The sequence below is a fragment of the Salmo salar genome, chromosome 18 (genome assembly GCF_965601325.2).
Source record: "Salmo salar chromosome 18, fSalSal1, whole genome shotgun sequence".
In the NCBI taxonomy this organism is placed as follows: domain Eukaryota; kingdom Metazoa; phylum Chordata; class Actinopteri; order Salmoniformes; family Salmonidae; genus Salmo; species Salmo salar.
The window spans coordinates 84,190,676-84,209,940 of NC_138308.1; the positions used below are offsets into that span (position 1 = coordinate 84,190,676).

Sequence of the window (19,265 nt, forward strand, 5' to 3'; positions counted from 1 at the left end):
TGTCATGCTGAAATACCAATCCACGACCTATTTTCAATGCCCTGGCTGAAGGAAGGAGGTTCTCACCCAAGATTTGACGGTACATGGCCCCGTCCATCGTCCCTTTGATGCGGTGAAGTTGTCCTGTCCCCTTAGCAGAAAAACACCCCCAAAGCATAATGTTTCCACCTCCATGTTTGACGTTGGGGATGGGTCATAGGCAGCATTCCTCCTCCTCCAAACACAGCGAGTTGAGTTGATGCCAAAGAGCTCCATTTTGGTCTCATCTGACCACAACACTTTCACCCAGTTGTCCTCTGAATCATTCAGATGTTCATTGGCAAACTTCAGACGGGCATGTATATGTGCTTTCTTGAGCAGGGGGACCTTGTGGGCGCTGCAGGATTTCAGTCCTTTACGGCGTAGTGTGTTACCAATTGTTTTCTTGGTGACTATGGTCCCAGTTGCCTTGAGATCATTGACAAGATCCTCCCGTGTAGTTCTGGGCTGATTCCTCACCGTTCTCATGGGGGTGTTTTTCTTTGTCAGTGTGCATACGTACAAAATCAGCAGGGGATCAAATACTTTTTTCCCTCACTGTATATAGACTGTAAGCTGAACTGCCATCGTCGCTGTGAGTCCTCCCTGGTACCCGCTGACTGTCCTGGAGTGAGGACGAACACCAATGGGGAAGGAGGTGAGAGACAATGACAAACATAATGGCCTTAAATGTCAAAACTATTCCTAATGCTTTCAAGATGAAAGAAAAACTGCATATGTAATTGACTGTGTACTGTATTTACTTATTCAGTGACAGTTTAGTATTGCGGTTTGGTAGTGGTTTAGTGTTGTGGTTTAGTAGTGGTTTAGTATTGTGGTTTGGTAGTGGTTTAGTAGTGGTTTAGTATTGCGGTTTGGTAGTGGTTTAGTGTTGTGGTTTAGTATTGATGTAGTAAAGGATGCTACACAGACTCAGTGTCCAGTCTGGGCTATAATGACGACACAGAGGAGGAGGATATGAGATGCAGTATGACATCACTAGAAGACCATGACGATGAGCCATCAACTGAGGACCCATTCGCTGAGATCAAGGAGGTGGGACACCAGCCACCAATCACGTAAGAGGGATAACAAAATGCTGGGCTTTGATAGGATGTAAAGTTCAGTATGTTTCCACTTTGAGTTTTGATGATTATTTACTTATGATAGAGTATAGTACATCAGTGTCTGTCAACTGAAGTTGTAATAGTTCTCTCTCCCTCTTTCATCCCTTCTTCCCTCCCCCTTCCCTCTCTCTCTCTCTCTCTCTCTCCATCCTTCCCTCTCCCTCCATCCCTCCCTCTCTCTCTCCCAGTCCGTGTTTCAGTAGTTATATTCCTCTGATGCGGGTGGTCCAATCAGTTCGTCACACTAAGAGACGGGCCAGTGGAGTCCTGAGAGAGGGCTGGCTACTGCATCACACCAACACCGACACACTGGTGAGAACGAACACACACACACACACACACACACACACACACACACACACACACACACACACACACACACACACACACACACAGTAGCTGCGAAGGGGGGAGGGGGGATGTAGAATAATTTTTTTTTTTGCCAGCGCTGAAGATGTCTATATCAGTCTGCTAATACAGGACCAGTAAAGGCCCAGTGCACTACTTTTGTGAAAAAATGTAAACTACATGTATTTGTAAATGTAACTTATTTCTATGTGAACTGAAATGGTCTATTCATTTATTTTACTAGACTCTCTTAACCAGAGCAATTTACAGTACTGAGTGCATACATTTTCACACTGGTCCCCCGTGGGAATCAAACCCACAACCCGAGCAGTGCAAGCACCATGCTCTACCAACTGAGCCACATCATCACAAAACACTTGATGTCTCAATGTACTCAGTTACTGTATTGAACATTGTTTTTCTTCATGGTGATGGAAAGTCTACAGGTTCTAACCTAGATGACCAGCCTATATACAATACAGTAATGTACATTTACATTAAGTGGTTTGTAAGGATGGTAAATTAAAACTGCACAAAAAGTGGTTGTTTTTCATCAAGACAAATATTAATTTGATGTGGATGTTTTGAGTCTTTGCCTAAAACAAAAGAGGGCTCCCGAGTGGTGCAGCGGTCTAAGGCACTGCATCTTAGTTCCCAGAGGCGTCACTACAGACCCTGGTTTGATTCCAGGCTGTATCACAACCGGACGTGATTGGGAGCCCCATAAGGCAGCACTCAATAATATATATTTTTATTCTGATTTTTCAGGGGGGCTGCAGCATCCTCAGCACCCCTACTTCAGACAGACAGACAGACAGACAGACAGACATCTATAACATACTTTCCTATTGTTTCTGTCAGAGGAAACGTCATTACTGGATATTGGACTGGAAGAATATTACTCTGTATCAGAATGAGACAAGCACCAAGTACTACAAGGTAGGTCAATGGTTGTTGCTTAGCTTCTTAGACCTCACTGCCCTTTTCTGAGATATCTACTGCAGCCCTTTGTGCTGTTGTCTGTGCCCAACAATTTTTGTACCATGTTTTGTGCTGCTACCATGTTGTGCTGCTACCATGTTGTGTTGCTGCCATGCTATGTTGTTGTCTTAGGTCTTGCGTTATGTAGTGTTGTCTCTCTTGTCGTGTATTTTTATTTAATTTATTTGTATTTTTATTCCCAGCCTCCATCCTTGCAGGAGGCCTTTTGGTAGGCCGTCATCGTTAACAACAAATTACTATTTACAGGCTTGCCTAGTTAAATAAAGGTTAAATAAAACATTAAAAAAGTTACATGGGATGAAAGAATCATCTAGCATTTACCAAACCAAGGCCAGTCAGTCACCTCAACACGACAGTACTGACCTCTAGTGGCCAAATAGAATATCAACATCAACAAATATGTTTTTTTCTGTCTTCCACTCTCCCTTATTTTGGGCTCCCGAGTGGCGCAGCGGTCTAAGGCACTGCGTCTCAGTGCTAGAGGTGTCACTACAGACCCTGGTTTGATTCCAGGCTGTATCACAACCGGCCCTGATTGCGAGTCCCATAGGGCGGCGCACAATTGACCCAGCGTCGTCTGGGTTAGGACGGGGTAGGCCGTCATTGTAAATAAGAATTTGATCTTAACTGACTTGCCTAGTTAAATAAAATTAGCCCATGTCTCAGCCTTTCCCTTACATTTTCATCCATTCTCCTCCCCTTCCTCCATCTCTAGGAGCTTCCTCTGTCTAACGTGCTGCAGGTGCGAGGCCCCGCCCAGCTGTCTGGCCCCTTGTTGCCAGACAACAGTGTCCACTCGTTCGAGGTGGTGACGGGCACGCTGGTATACTGTGTGCTGGCGGGCAGGGACGGGCAGGCCTGGGAGACCGCAGTACGCCAGGCTCTGATGCCCGTCCTGAGCAGCGGGCAGACGGGCAGACAGGGTGAGTCAGAGAGTTAGCTAGCTTGTTTGGACTGTGGTAGAAGTGTAGTCAAAGACAGTACAGTATGAAGACAGGCAGAATCCTCGATCAGACTTGTAGACGATGTCATGGCGACTTTGGCTAGCTAAAGTCATGTGCAGGAACATGTCATCGGGTCTAACGGTCGACTCGCGCCGAACTGCACATGTACAGGCCGTCAAATCAAATGCACTCCATCCATATAAAGTTGTTGATGAAAATGAAAACGTTAGTTTGTCACTTTTTTTACGAGGTAAAATAAGGCCTGAAAACTACGGCAATTTTTTTTTTCAACAGCAAGAGAGGAGTTAGCACAATTATTCAATAGGTGTCTCCATAATGACAATCTAAATACGCTCAAATTGCTTCTCCGCATTTCTCCCTTTGCTACTGGGTAATCAAACCAAATCATTTAATCTGAACTATAGAAGTGATTGATAGTGAATGATTAAGAGGTGGGGACCCTCAGCAACAGGGCTCCAGCCAGTGAGGGGCCAAAGGAGGTACATGCTTGTGCTGCTGCAATTCCCCATCACCACATAAGAGACGGAGAGTAGAGGAACAGACAGAGATAATGTTAATGGGCAATTTATTGTCATCAAGAGACTTGAACACGGCATTGGTAATGGTCATTGAATCACCAGCTGGAATGTTGATTATTCCTCCAAATGTGCTTATGATTTGAGAGTTTCTTGCTGTGGTATCTTATCACCCACACACAGTTGCTTCTTGCTTGTGACTTTCATCAATAATCAACGAGTAAGACTCATTCCCAATGTCCTTTATTAGTTCCTCATGCACTGCAGGCCCTATAACTGCATTTATGAGCGCTGTGCATTTTGTTCTGTGGATATTGATTCCTTTATTAGCAATGTCGTCAACAACACATCCCAGGTGATCTGCAGTTGCAATGCTGGAGTGGCATGTAATATGTGCAGCCATCTGTAACTCTGATCGTTTAACTGTGTTATTCTCTCGTACAAATGTAGTTCCTGTGTCAGACAATGTTCTTGCGTTAGAAAATGGAGCAGCATTTCTCTTGTGTTTCTCCGTTTGTGCATGAGAATTAAGATCAATAACGTTACACACAGTAAGCTTTTCTGTCATCTCCTGGGGTGCTCTTAGTCCATTCCTTTATATCCCGTTCTCTTTCCCAGTCTTTGCAATATTTTCGCCCATATTTTGCCCATGGACCTGGCATTCTGACAGTAGAATCGTGTCTTGCCAGTAAACTTAGCGCGTCAAACCGGTTCGTTCCTCTGACTTCAACTTTCTGGCCAATGTTCGCTAGCTAGCTGGATACATACACATTGTTCGATCCTTTCTGAAACTATTGGACGATTATTTGTCAGTTTCTCTCCCTTCCTGTGTTGGCTTTAAATGTTGGTAGGACTGGGGGCGGTCAGGATACAACGAACGAAGCAAATCATTTTGAGGGATAAGTATGTAGCTAGATGGCTATCTAGCGCTGCTGTTCGTTGTTGAATCATCAATTGTCATGATGTGCGCGCACGTTGCGCTCCTCTCACTGTGGTGACTCAGCTAAGCTGCCTACAGTGATGACAATTTAGCAACTTTTCACACTACCCTGGCAACTTTGTTTTTCAAACGGCACCTAGCAACACATTTTGCTACTTTAAAACATTTATTTGGAACTTTTAGCAACTTTTGAAAAGTGACTCAAACGCCAAAATGCATTTTCCCTCTAAATGACACAAAACCGATTTTCTCTGTCACACACCCAGTCACAACACACGTGCCTGGCTGCAAAAGTGCATTGTGAGTGACGTCAGCAGCAGGCGCTCAGCTCGTGCACAGGCAGCAGCAATTTCAGCAAATTGTAAGTCATTGTTGGTTGACTGCAGCAGCAGCAGTACGGGTTCGACGGGACAAACCCAAATGAATATAGTTATTCACAAATGTTTGATCTTGAACAGAACTTACAACATCAATCAACATGCCTCAATCAAAACTGTACAGCCAGAAGTACAGAAAAGAGTTGAAGTCTGTACCTGAATTTAAAGGGTGGCTGAAGCCAGTAATTGGGGAAGATTCTCAGGCATACTGTGCGTACTGCAAATCAGATATGCTTGCAAAAATGTATGACATCAAAAAACATTGTGCTACAGCAAAGCATATAAATAAATCAAAACCGTACAACCACACAATGCAGTCTACATTACCACAGTTGGTTAAGAAAGTGGATAACTGTAAAAGCGCAGAAGCTGCAATGGCCATTGCGGAGCATTGTTCCCTGCTAGCATGCGACCATTTAGGTATGGTTTGCAAAGCTTCCTTTTCAGATTCTGTGGCAGCAACAAACTTCCAAATGCAACGCACCAAGTGCACAGAAATGATTAGGGGAGTACTGGCTCCTTATTTTCTCAAAAGGGTAACATCAGATGTGGGGGATGAGAAGTTCATTCTCCTTTTGGATGAGTCCACTGATGTCAGTGTCTCGAAATACCTGGGTGTGGTGATTCGGTATTTCAGTGCTAAAAAAAGAACCGTTGTGTCCACATTTCTCGGGCTGGTTGAATTGGAGCGGGGTGATGCCAGATCAATAGCAAAGGTGGTAGTTGAGTTTCTTGAGAAGTGTAACCTTAAAAAAGAGAATCTTCAGGGTATTGGCACTGATAATGTGTCCGTGATGACTGGGGTGCACAACGGGGTGCACAAGATTTTAAAGGAAGAATGTGCATTGCCCAATTTGGTACTCATCCGCTGTGTGTGCCATTCTTTACAATTGGCTGTCAGTGCAGCATCCAAAGAAACCATCCCTGGGAGTGTTGAGTACAGGGAAACCTACAACTGGTTTTCCATTTCCCCAAAATGGCGCGAGGTGTACAAAGCAGTGTATGCCACCATTAATTGTAGCCAGATACTCCTGCAGATCACCAAAGTGTGTGCCACACGTTGGCTATCGATTGAGCCTGCGGTAACTCGTACATTGAGCCAGTGGGAAGAACTGAAACTCCACTTTGAGGTGACCAAGGCCAGTGAGCATTGCTACATGGCGGATGTGCTCCACGCCATGTACGTAGACAAGACCAACTATGTCTTCCTGGCATTCTTGAAATCAATCCTGTCTGACGTACAAGTTGCAGTGAAGTCATTTGAGTGAGAGCAAACAGATCCTGTCAAGCTTTTGGACAATCTGGTACACCTCTTAACATCAATTTGCAGCAGAGTAGTCAACCCTATGGCAAAAATTGAGGTCCTGAAGGATGCTATTGATGGACATCTCAGTCCATCACCATACCTTCGGTACCTTTTCGAGAGCACGGTGTATCAACTCAGTCGTGCGCCAGAGGACAAAAAGGTCATTTGGAGACGGTGCATCAACTACATTGTTGCTTTAAGCAAGGAGCTGCAAGCAAGGCTTCCAGACAACCTTGAAGCCTTGAGAAACATGGCCTTGTTCAGTGTTAAGGAAACGCTAAAGCACAATAAAGGCACCACTGAAATTATTAAAGTAGCTGAGCTACTGGGATACCAGCCCCAAACAATTGCTAAAATTGTTTCCCAATGGAGAAACAGCCATCTGTTTAGGTGGGACTCAACTGAAAATACTGTCCAGTTTTGGAGTGAAGTCAATAACTGCACGGACTCTTCCCGGGTGAAATCCATTTGAAGAACTGTGCAAAGCTGTACTCGCTGCCATCTCCTTGCCACACTCAAATGCGGAGGTTGAACGGCTGTTCAGCCAAATGAGTATGGTCAAGTCAAAGTTAAGAAATAGAAAGTCACTGCACACTCAACTCCATACTCCTGGTGCGGTATGGACTGAAGCTGGCTGGTGATACCTGTTACCAGCATAAACTACCAAGTGAAGTTCAGCAGCAGTTTGGCACCACAGCAGCATACAGCTTTAAGGCCACCCCATCCTCTACCGCTGGTTCCAGCTCCGTGACAATGCAGTTGGACAGTGAAGATGAAGAGGATTTCCTTGCCAATCTATGATTCATCATATTTACAGTACGTATGCAAGGAGTGGACTTTCTGGACCTGGCGAAGACACACAGCTGATGGTGGCAGTGGGTACTGCAGTGTGTGCGAAAACATTGGCAATATCTGGAGGAAACCATTGAGCACCTAGCCAGCCAAGCAGCACAACAATCTGGAGAGAGCTGGAGAGAGATGCCTAGCGCACACATCATTATTTGAGTTAAGTTGCTTGTTCAATAAGATAGCATATCTTGTTATTAGCCTGTACCTATAATTGTTGATCAGTTAGGTAGCATGTTAACTACCAATACACTGCTTAAAACTATAATTGTTCAGAATGTGTAGGTTTATTAGTTGAAAATAAATAAAATGTAATTGTTCAATAATGTGTAATTGTTTAATAATTCAATGCGTTTAAAAAAATATCTGATCATATAAAATGTGTTGTGTTTATATTACTTATACAAATAAAAATATATGATTCTAAACTAACAAATGTCAAATCATATTTTTCGCCGAGATGGCCAGTCAATTTGAGTAACGTTATTGTGTATTCTACGTAATGACGCAGTTTTACGTTATTACGTAATGACATCATCATGCAATGACATCACAACGTCATTTAGCAACTTTTAGCAACAAATCGACCTGCCTCTAGCAACTTCCCCTGAAAATGAGTTGGCAACACTGGCTGCCTACTGTCTCGACTGTACAACACACACTCCCCTCCGGTTCGCCCCTTCCTTCCAATGACGGTACATGAAGTTCCTTCCCCGCCACCACTCACTAACTCACAACAGCAGCCTGCCTCATATGCCTGACTGCCTGGTACTTAACAGCAGCCTGCCTCAAATGCCTGACTGCCTGGTACTCAACAGCAGCCTGCCTCATATGCCTGACTGCCTGGTACTCAACAGCAGCCTGCCTCATATGCCTGACTGCCTGGTACTCAACAGCAGCCTGCCTCATATGCCTGACTGCCTGGTACTCAACAGCAGCCTGCCTCATATGCCTGACTGCCTGGTACTCAACAGCAGCTGGTCACAGTGAAATGAATAGATTATAAAAAAAGATAAATGCCATGGTGGCCGCAGTGCAATTTAGAAGTAGCCCCAAAACCCGCAACCCGTGACCAATATATGCTCACCTGTGACATCGTTTTCAAAGTAGAACAATGTACAGGAAAACCGCGAACATGGCAATCCTTAAAACATGTTCAACTACGTAAGACAATGGAGTCTAGGTCATGCCTTTAGATTTTGAGAACATTTTAATTTAACCTCTATGGGCTAGGTGGGACGCTAGTGGTGCACTCCATCAACAGCAGGTGCATTTCAAGAGCGGCAAATTTGAATCCAAATAAATGTCAAAATTCAAATTTTTCAAACATACAACTATTTTACACCCTTTGAAAGATAAACATCTCCTTAATCTAACCACGTTTTACGATTTCAAAAAGGTTTTACGGCAAAAGCATAAATTTAGAGTATGTTAGGACAGTACATTTACAAGAGTTGTGTGTAATGTTTTGTCAATTCAAAGACAGGGTCACCAAAACCATAAAACCAGCTAAAATGATGCACTAACCTTTTACAATCTCCATCAGATGACACTCCTAGGACATTATGTTAGACAATGCATGCATTTTTAGTTCTATCAAGTTCATATTTATATCCAAAAACAACGTTTTACTATGGCATTGATGTTGAGGAAATCGTTTCCCTCCAATAACCGGCAGTCAATTCAACACCACAAATTAAATAATTAAAATTAGAAAACATTGGTAAAATATTATATTGTCATTTAAAGAATTATAGATTTACATCTCTTGAACGCAATCAACTTGCCAGATTTAAAAATAACCTTACTGGGAAATCACACTTTGCAATAATCTGAGCACTGCGCCCAGAAAAATACGCGTTGCGATACAGACTAGACGTCATGTTGGGGAGATCTAAAATCGAAAATACTATGTAAATAATCCATTACCTTTGATTCTCTTCATCAGATGTCACTTCCAGGTATCACAGGTCCATAACGAATGTAGTTTTGTTCAAAAAAGCTCATCATTTATGTCCAAAAATCTCCGTCTTGTTAGCACATGATCTAAGCCAGCCGGACTTCTCGTCATGAACGAGGGGAAAAAATATATTTACGTTCGTTCAAACATGTCAAACGTTGTATAGCAGAAATCATTAGGGCCTTTTTTAACCAGAACATGAATAATATTCAAGGTGGACGAATGCATACTCTTTTATAACGTATTGGAACGAGGGTACCCAACATGAACTCGCGCGCCAGGTGTCTAATGGGCCATCATCGTTCCATGGCTCTTGTTCGGTCAGATCTCCCTCCAGAAGACTCAAAACACTTTGTAAAGGCTGGTGACATCTAGTGGAAGCAATAGGAAGTGCCAAAATATTCCTCAGCCCCTGTGTTTTTCAATGGGATAGGTTTAAAGGTAATACAACACATCAGGTATCCACTTCCTGTCAGAAAATGTCTCAGGGTTTTGCCTGCCAAATGAGTTCTGTTATACTCACAGACACCATTCAAAGAGTTTTAGAAAATTTAGGGTGTTTTCTATCCATATGTAATAAGTATATGCATATTCTAGTTACTGGGTAGGAGTGGTAACCAGATTAAATCGGGTATGTTTTTTTATCCAGCCGTGACAATACTGCCCCCTAGCCCTAACAGGTTTTAAGGAAGAATTTGTCACTTCTCTCAATGGCCGTGTTCGAGAGCATCAAAACGACTGCAGGTGACTACCGACTGACTGATCTACAAATCACCTCATCATAAAGAACGACTCGTTATTATTTGTAGATCAGTCAGTCACAATTTATCCATGATATACATTGCGTTTTTGATCCTCTTGAACACGGCCCTTTGACTTCTCAAACCGCAAAATCAGCCTGGTCTGCGTGGTCTGTTTCGCAATCGTTCCCGGTAGTCTCACAATGTTGCACCTCTGGGTTTAGAAACTCTGTGGTGTACTATTGTTCTGAGACTTGCAAATGAGTGACATCCTAGTAACGCATTTAGAGAATTTAGTCATTGAGGTTTCTGACTGAACCCTCTGTGAGCGCCCTGACTCTCCACCATGGCATCCCGTGTCACTGTTGGCCAAACTCTCCATATCTCTAAGTGACATGCCAAGGGATGGTCTCTCACATGGTTTTGCATAAAGGTTTTGAAGTAAAGCTGGCATCATAAGGGATGTTAGATTTAGTTCATCTCCATGTTCATATTCCTTAACTTTTGATCAAAGAATACTCTTTCTGTTATAGACCATGGACCCCAGAGTGGAGAGAAACCGGTAAGTGGGAGAGGTTTGTAGGAGGGGTTATTATGATGGAGGGTAATGGATCTATATTGTGTATGAACTCTCAAAGACTCGTTGCTTTTGTCTGAAATGGATAGATGAGTAACTAACACTGTATTTGTGTGTGTTCTGCACATTCGTATTTATGTTTGTGTGTTTATGTGTGTGTGTCTTTCAGGACGTCAGTTCAGTGTATCAGATCTTCACTGATGAGGTGCTTGGTTCAGGACAGTTTGGAGTGGTGTATAGAGGTGGGTTTGACATCACTATAGATACGATACACTAGAAGATATACTTTCTATACCGTTACCTGTTAGGAACATTTAGTTCCTTCTATTCAGATTATATAGTGTATTATCATTGTATTAGATGGCTAGCTGAGAGTCTACTCTCGTCCCCAGGCACCCACAGACAGTCTGGTCACCCTGTGGCCATCAAGGTCATCGACAAAACCCGTTTCCCTACCAAACAGGAGAGACAGTTGAGGAACGAGCAGGCAATTCTACAGGTGAAGGTTCTAGATCTGTGTTTGGATGGTTCCCGAGTGGCACAGCGGTCTAAGGCACTGCATCTCAGTGCTTAAGGCGTCACTACAGACACCCTGGTTCGAATCCAGGCTGTTTCATAACTGGCCGTGATTGAGAGTCCCATAGGGCGGTGCACAATTGGTCCAGTGTCATCTGGGTTTGGCCGGTGTAGGCCGTCATTGTAAATAAGAATTTGTTCTTAACTGATTTGCCCAGTTCAATGAAGGTTAAATAAATAAACAATCCATTGTGTGTGTCCAGAATCTGTCTCACCTGGGTATAGTTCTACTGGAGGGCATGTTTGAGACCCTGGAGCATGTCTTCGTTGTCATGGAGAAGCTCCATGGAGACATGCTGGAGATGATTCTGTCCAATGAAAAGGGCCGTCTGCCAGAGCGCACGACACGCTTCCTGGTTACACAGGTACTGGTCACGTAGCAAGGGAACACAGATTATTTCTTCAACGGTCTGCGGTACTGAAGTAGTTCTGGGGAAAAGTAGTACTTTTGTAATACTTGTCTGTCATCATTTGCTGCGTATGCCACTCTGTAAAATCACTTCAAAGATTCCATTGATTTCTAAATCACTTGATTTTGATCTTTGTTGACTCACAGACTTGTGTGTGTAGATTCTAGAGGCCCTGCGCTACCTGCACTTCAAACACATCGCTCACTGTGACCTGAAACCTGAGAATGTATTGGTGGCCTCCCCAGATCCCTTCCCTCAGGTTGGTGTGTGTGCGTGTACACTTGTCAATCTCCCTCAATTTGTCTGTGAGACTCTACTTGGTTAATAATCCTTCAAACATCAGACTTTACAGTGACTCCTCTCCTCCTTCCTCTCAGGTTAAGCTGTGTGACTTTGGCTTCGCCCGCATAATCGGCGAGAAGTCTTTCCGCCGCTCAGTGGTGGGCACGCCGGCCTACCTGGCGCCCGAGGTCATCAGTATCCATGGTTACAACCGTTCGCTGGACATGTGGGCTGTGGGCGTGGTCCTGTACGTCAGCCTGAGCGGAACGTTCCCCTTCAACGAGGATGAGGACATCAGTCAGCAGATCACCAACGCTGCCTTCATGTTCCCCCGTCTGCTCTGGTCTAACATCTCACTAGAGGGTAAGTCTGCTCTGGTCTAACATCTCACTAGAGGGTAAGTCTGCTCTGGTCTAACATCTCACTAGAGGGTAAGTCTGCTCTGGTCTAACATCTCACTAGAGGGTAAGTCTGCTCTGGTCTAACATCTCACTAGAGGGTAAGTCTGCTCTGGTCTAACATCTCACTAGAGGGTAAGTCTGTACCCTGTCTGCCCTGGTCTAACATCTCACTAGAGGGTAAGTCTGCCCTGGTCTAACATGTCACTAGAGGGTAAGTCTGTTCTCAGCCTGCCCTGGTCTAACATCTCACTAGAGGGTAAGTCTGTACCCTGTCTGCCCTGGTCTAACATGTCACCAAAGGGTAAGTCTGTACCCTGCCTGCCCTGGTCTAACATGTCACTAGAGGGTAAGTCTGTACCCTGTCTGCCCTGGTCTAACATGTCACTAGAGGGTAAGTCTGTTCTCAGCCTGCCCTGGTCTAACATGTCACTAGAGGGTAAGTCTGTTCTCAGCCTGCCCTGGTCTAACATGTCACTAGAGGGTGAGCAGAGTTTTCCCCTAGTGTTTTGTCAAAGGTGGGGAGCAGAGGCCAATGAATCAGCATTTAGGGCTGACATTGCCTCTCTCTCACTCTCTCCCTCCATCTCTCTCTCTCTCTCTCTTTCTCTCTATCTCTCCCTCTCTGTAGCGGTGAGTCTGATCAACAACCTTCTCCAGGTGTCAGTGAGACGTAGGTTCAGTGTGGGGAAGGCCCTGGGACACCCCTGGCTACAGGTAAGAGATCTCAACCTGTATGAATGGACAATCACTGACAGGCTGGGGGGTTATTTAGGATACTGTGTGAAGAGGTAGGGATTCAGATGTTTTCTGAAGATGCCAAGAACTCTGCTCTCCTAGCGTCATAGGGAAGCTTGTTCCACCATTGCTGTATCAGGACAGAGAAGGGATTTGACTGGGCTGAGCGGGAACTGACCACCCATAGGGGTGGGAGGATCAAGAGACCCTAGCCATAACTCTAACACTTACCCTAACCCTATCCCAACCCTTCTCCTAACCCTTTACCATAACCCTATTCTTAACCATGACCTTAACTCCCCAGGACTTCCAGTTGTGGTGTGACCTGAGGGAGTTTGAGCAGAGGATGGGCTGCCAGTACCTGACCCATGAGGGAGACGAGGACCACTGGAGACTCCACGCCCAGGAGAGGGGTCTGCTCTTCCCTTCTCACCTCCCCTGGACCCCCGGGCACGACAACAGCCTGTGACCCTAGGCCCAAAGGTGAAAGGTCAATGGCCGGACAAGATGGCTACTGGACTACTGGTGTGTTTCAGTGGTGACCAGCAAAAACAAAAGGAATTCTGATGAACTGTTAAAGAAGCACACAGCGACCTAAGCTTTTTTGTATGGACAAAAGTCTTAAAAAGATATATGATCACTGTGATTTTTTGCCATGATACTCCTATACTGCCTGCGTCTGAGTGATGGAAGCCAGGAGAACAGGCCGTGGCTCGGGTGGCTGAAGTCCTTGATGATCTTTTTGGCCTTCCTGTGACACCTGGTGTTGTAGGTGTCCTGGAGGGCATGCAGTGTGCATCCAATGGTGCGTTGTGCTGAGCGTACCACCCTCTGTAGAGCCTTGCGGTCAGCGGCAGTGTGGTTGCCGTCCCAGGCCGTGATGCGGCCCGACAGTATGCTCTCGATACCCCTGTCCACTTGATGGTGCTGTTCACCAAACAATAAACAGCATTGCTAATCTCTTGGCTCGACACTCAGTAATTTTTTATCAAATATTTGCAAATGTATGGTGTTTAAAATCCTCTATATAGAGTGAAAGTAGATACATTTAACTGGTGCTATTGTTTAGGTGGTTAATATTAAAGGCTCTAAAAGGGTTTAAATCTAGGTTGTCTTTCTTTCTGTCTTTTCCTCTCTATCGCTCTCTCCTCCCCCCTTCCCTCTAACCCCGCCCTCTGGCAAAACCCCTCCCACAACCTCTTCTGAGAAAACGTAACTGATCGGTCTCATCTCTCTCTCCAGAGGAGTCATGCCCATAGGGGCCACAGATTTGTCCTGTTTAATTTTTGTTGTTGTTTCTCTGTAATAATACTAGCCGCCTAACGATTTTATAAAGTTGAATTTAGCTAGCCCAGATAGGTTCCCAACCTCATAGCTAGCTACTAAGAAGCTACTATATAGTAGCTAGCTTACTAAGAAGCTACTATATAGTAGCTAGCTTATAGTAGCTAGCTTGTCTAACTATAGTATATTAGCTGGCATGCCTGCTGGCAAGGTTGGTAGACTTTAGAAAAGCAAGGAATAACTAAAGGTACTAAATAATTCCTTTCAATCTTATGCCCAGATTTTAGAAGAGATGCAGAGAAGCGTATTTAGTTTCTTTATAAAAAGAAGCACCAGTCTGGAGGATACAGACAGCTTAAGAGTTATGCTTAAATATGTAGAAAAATTGACATTTAAAAAAAATAGAATTAAACATAACGAGTGTGGCTCTAGATTTCAGGAAAAAGCTTACTCGGGTGTTTGAAAAATGCTAAATTCTCCAACATCTGGACTGGCAGCCTAGCTCCCTCCAGAACTCCCTCAAGCCTCCTCATGTACTTTGTTCCCCCTTAGATTTTTGGGCTGCAAGACGCACGCACGCACGCACGCACGCACACAGAGCTCTGCAGTGGAGGACAGTGAGAGGATCTTTACTGATCTGATCCGATCCATTGAGAGAAGGCGCCCCGAGGTGAAGGAGCTGATCAGACCTACTCCCAGGAGAAGGCTGAAGTGAGTCGAGTTGAAGAACTCCTGAAGTAACTGGAGCAGGAGGTGGCTGAGCTGAGGAGGAGAGACGCTGAGCTGGAACAGCTCTCACACACAGAGGATCACATCCATTTCCTCCAGGTAACTTACTAAATTGACGTCGTTACATGAAAACTAGAGGCTACATCTATCCATAGTGAAGATATACAGTTTCTTAATCATCTGCTTTCTACCTCTCTCTATCTCCCCCCCCCCACACTCTCTCTCTTTCTTTTTCTACAGAGTTATCAGTCTCTCCAGTCCCAGTGTATCTTCAGACTTACCCAGTATCGTTGTTTGTCCTCTTCAGTACTTCAGAGCTGTGAGTAAGTCTGTGTCTGAGCTGAGAGAGAAACTAGAAGACCTCCTGAAAGGAGAATGGACCAATATCTCCACTACAGGTGGGTTGAAAATAATTCTTAAATAATGCTAAATAATAAGTTATGTACTTTAACAAATCCATATTTCTATACATTTGTAATATGGTATGGTGATAATAACATGCACTCTCTTTGTGAATGTGTTTGTGTGTCTGTAGTGAAAACAGTGGATGTTTTACTGCCTCCAGAACCCAAGACCAGAGAACAGTTCTTAAAATGTGGGTCTGTTTATCACAGAGATACATTCAATTGTTCTATTTAATTTTGTGCTCTTTATCCTGAAGTAACTAACAGTGTCTATTTACTGACACTCCTCACAAACCCTAAAATATATTAATGTAAATATATAGCAATAGTAGATATAGTCAGACTAGTTAGCTGCTTATCTGATTCTCATATTGCTCGAATCTCTACTCTGCTATAATCAGAGACAGGGCAGTATTTGACTTAACAATCCCACTTTATTTGAAGTGCATTTTCTGAAAGCTTCATAAAGCCTTCATATTGGCTTCATAAGCGCTACATAGATGCTTCACATATTATCTATAACCGTAATGTGGTATAACTTAGTGACATAACCATACATTTATTTGTTCACATATATTAATCTATTATAGACCATAAAATACGGTTATAGATGATTTGTGACCCATTTATGCAGTGCATATGAAGCATTCATAAGATGCACTTCAAATACAGTGGGACCAAGTTAACTTATTGTTCTATCTGTCTCCCATCATTGGTCTCTGCTCTTCTCCTAGACTCCTGTCAGCTCACACTGGACACAAACACAGCACACAAACACCTCATCCTGTCTGAGGAGAACAGAAAGGTGACATATACAAGACAACCCCATCCATATCCTGACCATCCAGAAAGATTCACTGGGTGTTCTCAGGTGCTGTGTAGAGAGGGTCTGTCTGGCCGCTGTTACTGGGAGGTTGAGAGGAGTGTCCAGTATGTTCATACAGCAGTCTCCTATAAAGACGTCATTAGAGGGTCAGCTAAAGACTCCTTATTCTGGCTAAATGAAAAGTCCTGGAGTTTAAACTGCACAAGTAATGATTATAGTTTCTACCACAATACTGTTATGACTAAAGTATTAGGCCCTCTGTCCTCCAGTGTAGGAGTGTACCTGAATCACAAGGCAGGTATTCTGCCCTTCTACAGCGTCTCTTCTGATACAATGACCCTCCTCCACAGAGCCAAGACAACATTCACTCAGCCCCTCTATCCTGGGATTATGCTTTGGCGTACTACTGCAGAGCTGTGTAAACTGTGGTAGAAATCCCCATGCTTTTTTCCCCTCAAAGATTTGATATTTAGCTATATAATTCCTTCACTGTTGCTCTTTAGAGATTGAAGGAATTAAATATATTTTGATAAAACTATGTTTTAATCTTATACTGCATGTTCAAATTCATCAAGTGTTTCTGACACAATGACCCTCCATAGAGTTCAGACAAGATTCAGTCAGCCCCTCTATAAGGAGTCTGGGGTTTGTTATCAGCACACTAATGATACTTCAGAGCTGTGTGAACTGTGGTAGAGGTCACCACACGAGAGTGAAGCTTTATAATGCTCATTTTTGATTGGATCTTTAGATATTTATTGACTTTACTGTTGTAATCTCAGATTCATCACAATATATTTTCAGTTTCATGTCAAAAGCTGAATATTGTTAATCATCACTAATTATTATCTATGTACTGTATGTCAATTAATCAATATAGGGTCCTTGGTATTAATCTCAGTTGTTTTCCTACTATCATGTAATGTGCTGTAATACGTATTTAGGTGAGAATCCTAAACTCTACTCCGAGTTACATTTTCACTTATTCATGCATTGATGTCAATAGGAGACATAGTGAACATTTGGCTGAAGTGGAAGTTAGGATTTTCCCCTAACATCATTGGATAGATTTCATTGGGATAGTTTGCTCTTAGGTTGCACATACTGCTTGATCAACCATCATGAACCTGACCAGCTGATGGGGCTGTTTACCAAACAATAAACAGTATTGCTAATCTGTAGATCTGACACTCAGTAACTCAGTAATTAGCTACATTTTCTATGAAATCTTTGGAGATGTAAGGTGTTTATAATCCACTATTGTAGTGAAAAATAGATCAAGTAACTGATACTACTGTTCAGGGGCTTGATAATAAAGGGTTTAAAACTCTTGTCTATCTCTCTCTCTTACTCTCTCTGTTTCTTATTAAGGTGTGAACTTAACTCGGTGTGATTGGCTATAGCGTTCATTGAATTACGTCTAAAATGTTTGTTCGTTTTGTAAATTCTAATTTCCCCCTTTAGTCAGAGCTAATTATTTATGTCTCACTCTCTCACTCTCTCTCAATTCAATTCAGGGCTTTATTGGCATGGGAAACATATGTTTACATTGCCAAAGCAAGTGAAATAGATAAACAAAAGCGAAATAAACAATCAGAAATTAACAGTAAACATTTGTAGGGTTAAAGTTGATTTTGGGGGTCTTCTAAAGAACCCCACTATTGATTATGTTGTTATTAATTTGCTTACGTGCCATTGTATTTATGCTCACTGTATAGCTGATTATTAAGGCCTCTGTCTGTGTCTAGCTCTCTGCTAAAACCCGCAGCCTTGCATCTGTGAGAAATGGTGAGAAAAGGGACTGTGTGTGATAGAGAGACAGCTTCTGTTTTTCTCTGAAACTAGGGTAGATTTGCATACCGCTGAGACCGGTTCTCAGAAACCTTGTGTTAAGAATAACTTGTTTTTTTAGCTGCTTATGCAGGGTTTGACATAGGAGATCATACCATAAGGTTTGATCTCGGGTATATAAGATGCCGTCTTTCTTTTGGTTCGGGGCAGAACTCAGGAGAGACATCAGTTGTATGTCTGATCTTTGACTTCTGTCTACAGCTGTATTTTGATAAAAATTGTTATGATTTATAAGTGCACGTTTTGAGTGCTCCTTATTTGTTAAGTAAATAACGGAGCCCAGAATAGTGGTACCAACACATTACACTCACAAATGTTTCAGATGAATACAGACATTTCAAATGTCATATTATGGCTTTGTACATTGATTAAAATAGTTAAAGTACAAAAGTGAAAATAAATAAACATAAATATGGGTTGTATTTGGTGTTTGTTCTTCACTGGTTGCCCTTTTCTTGTTTCAACAGGTTACAAATCTTGCTACTGTGATAGCATACTTTGGTGTTTCACCTAATACAGTGGTTCCCAAACTTTTTATAGTCCTGTACCCCTTCAAACATTCAACCTCAGGCTGCGTACCCCCTCTAGCACCAGGGTCAGCGCACTCTCAAATGTAGTTTTTTGCCATCATTGTAAGCCTGCCACACACACACTATACAATACATTTATTACATTTTAAAGCGAGAGCAAAACTCTTGACAAATGACAATTGTTTTTTTTTAAACGAATGCAAAAGTCATTTTCGTTTAAACTTTCCCAGCAACCTGTCACGCCCTGACCTGAGAGAGACGGCTTATTTCTCTATTTTGTTAGGTCAGGGTGTGGGGTGGGCAGTCTGTGTTATATTCCTATGTTGTCTTTTTCTTTGATTGGCCTAGTATGGTTTCCAATCAGAGGCAGCTGTCTATCGTTGTCTCTGATTGGGAATCATACTTAGGCAGCCCTTTTTCCCTCCTTCTGTGTGGGATCTTGTTTTTGCATAGCTGTTAGTAGCCTGCAAGACTTTTCGTTCGTTGTCGTGTTTATTGTTTTGTTTTTGCTGGTTC

At 43.1% G+C, this 19,265-nt stretch overlaps 2 protein-coding genes across 3 annotated transcripts in view; both read left to right on the plus strand.

The window, feature by feature from the left end:
• LOC106578015 (serine/threonine-protein kinase D3) overlaps window positions 1–14,085 on the plus strand; it is a 27,653-nt gene extending 13,568 nt beyond the window's left edge. Inside the window, exons 7-19 of one of the 2 annotated variants that reach the window (XM_014156546.2) lie at window positions 587–676; window positions 950–1,097; window positions 1,334–1,457; window positions 2,355–2,432; window positions 3,211–3,418; window positions 10,678–10,706; window positions 10,891–10,963; window positions 11,114–11,220; window positions 11,501–11,662; window positions 11,868–11,966; window positions 12,085–12,352; window positions 13,019–13,104; window positions 13,430–14,085. In XM_014156546.2, the coding sequence (XP_014012021.1) occupies window positions 587–676; window positions 950–1,097; window positions 1,334–1,457; window positions 2,355–2,432; window positions 3,211–3,418; window positions 10,678–10,706; window positions 10,891–10,963; window positions 11,114–11,220; window positions 11,501–11,662; window positions 11,868–11,966; window positions 12,085–12,352; window positions 13,019–13,104; window positions 13,430–13,594 (1,637 nt within the window). In that variant the 3' untranslated portion in view covers window positions 13,595–14,085. The remainder of the gene's footprint in view (window positions 1–586; window positions 677–949; window positions 1,098–1,333; window positions 1,458–2,354; window positions 2,433–3,210; window positions 3,419–10,677; window positions 10,707–10,890; window positions 10,964–11,113; window positions 11,221–11,500; window positions 11,663–11,867; window positions 11,967–12,084; window positions 12,353–13,018; window positions 13,105–13,429) is intronic. The other variant, XM_045700495.1, reaches the window with a different exon arrangement.
• On the plus strand, window positions 13,928–17,703 carry LOC106578031 (tripartite motif-containing protein 16). The gene is made up of 4 exons (XM_082964581.1): window positions 13,928–13,971; window positions 15,379–15,536; window positions 15,674–15,733; window positions 16,277–17,703. Exons 1-4 carry the CDS (start codon window positions 13,928–13,930, stop codon window positions 16,798–16,800), a joined length of 786 nt encoding a protein of 261 aa, XP_082820707.1. The 3' UTR covers window positions 16,801–17,703.
• Window positions 17,704–19,265: the final 1,562 nt, after the last annotated feature.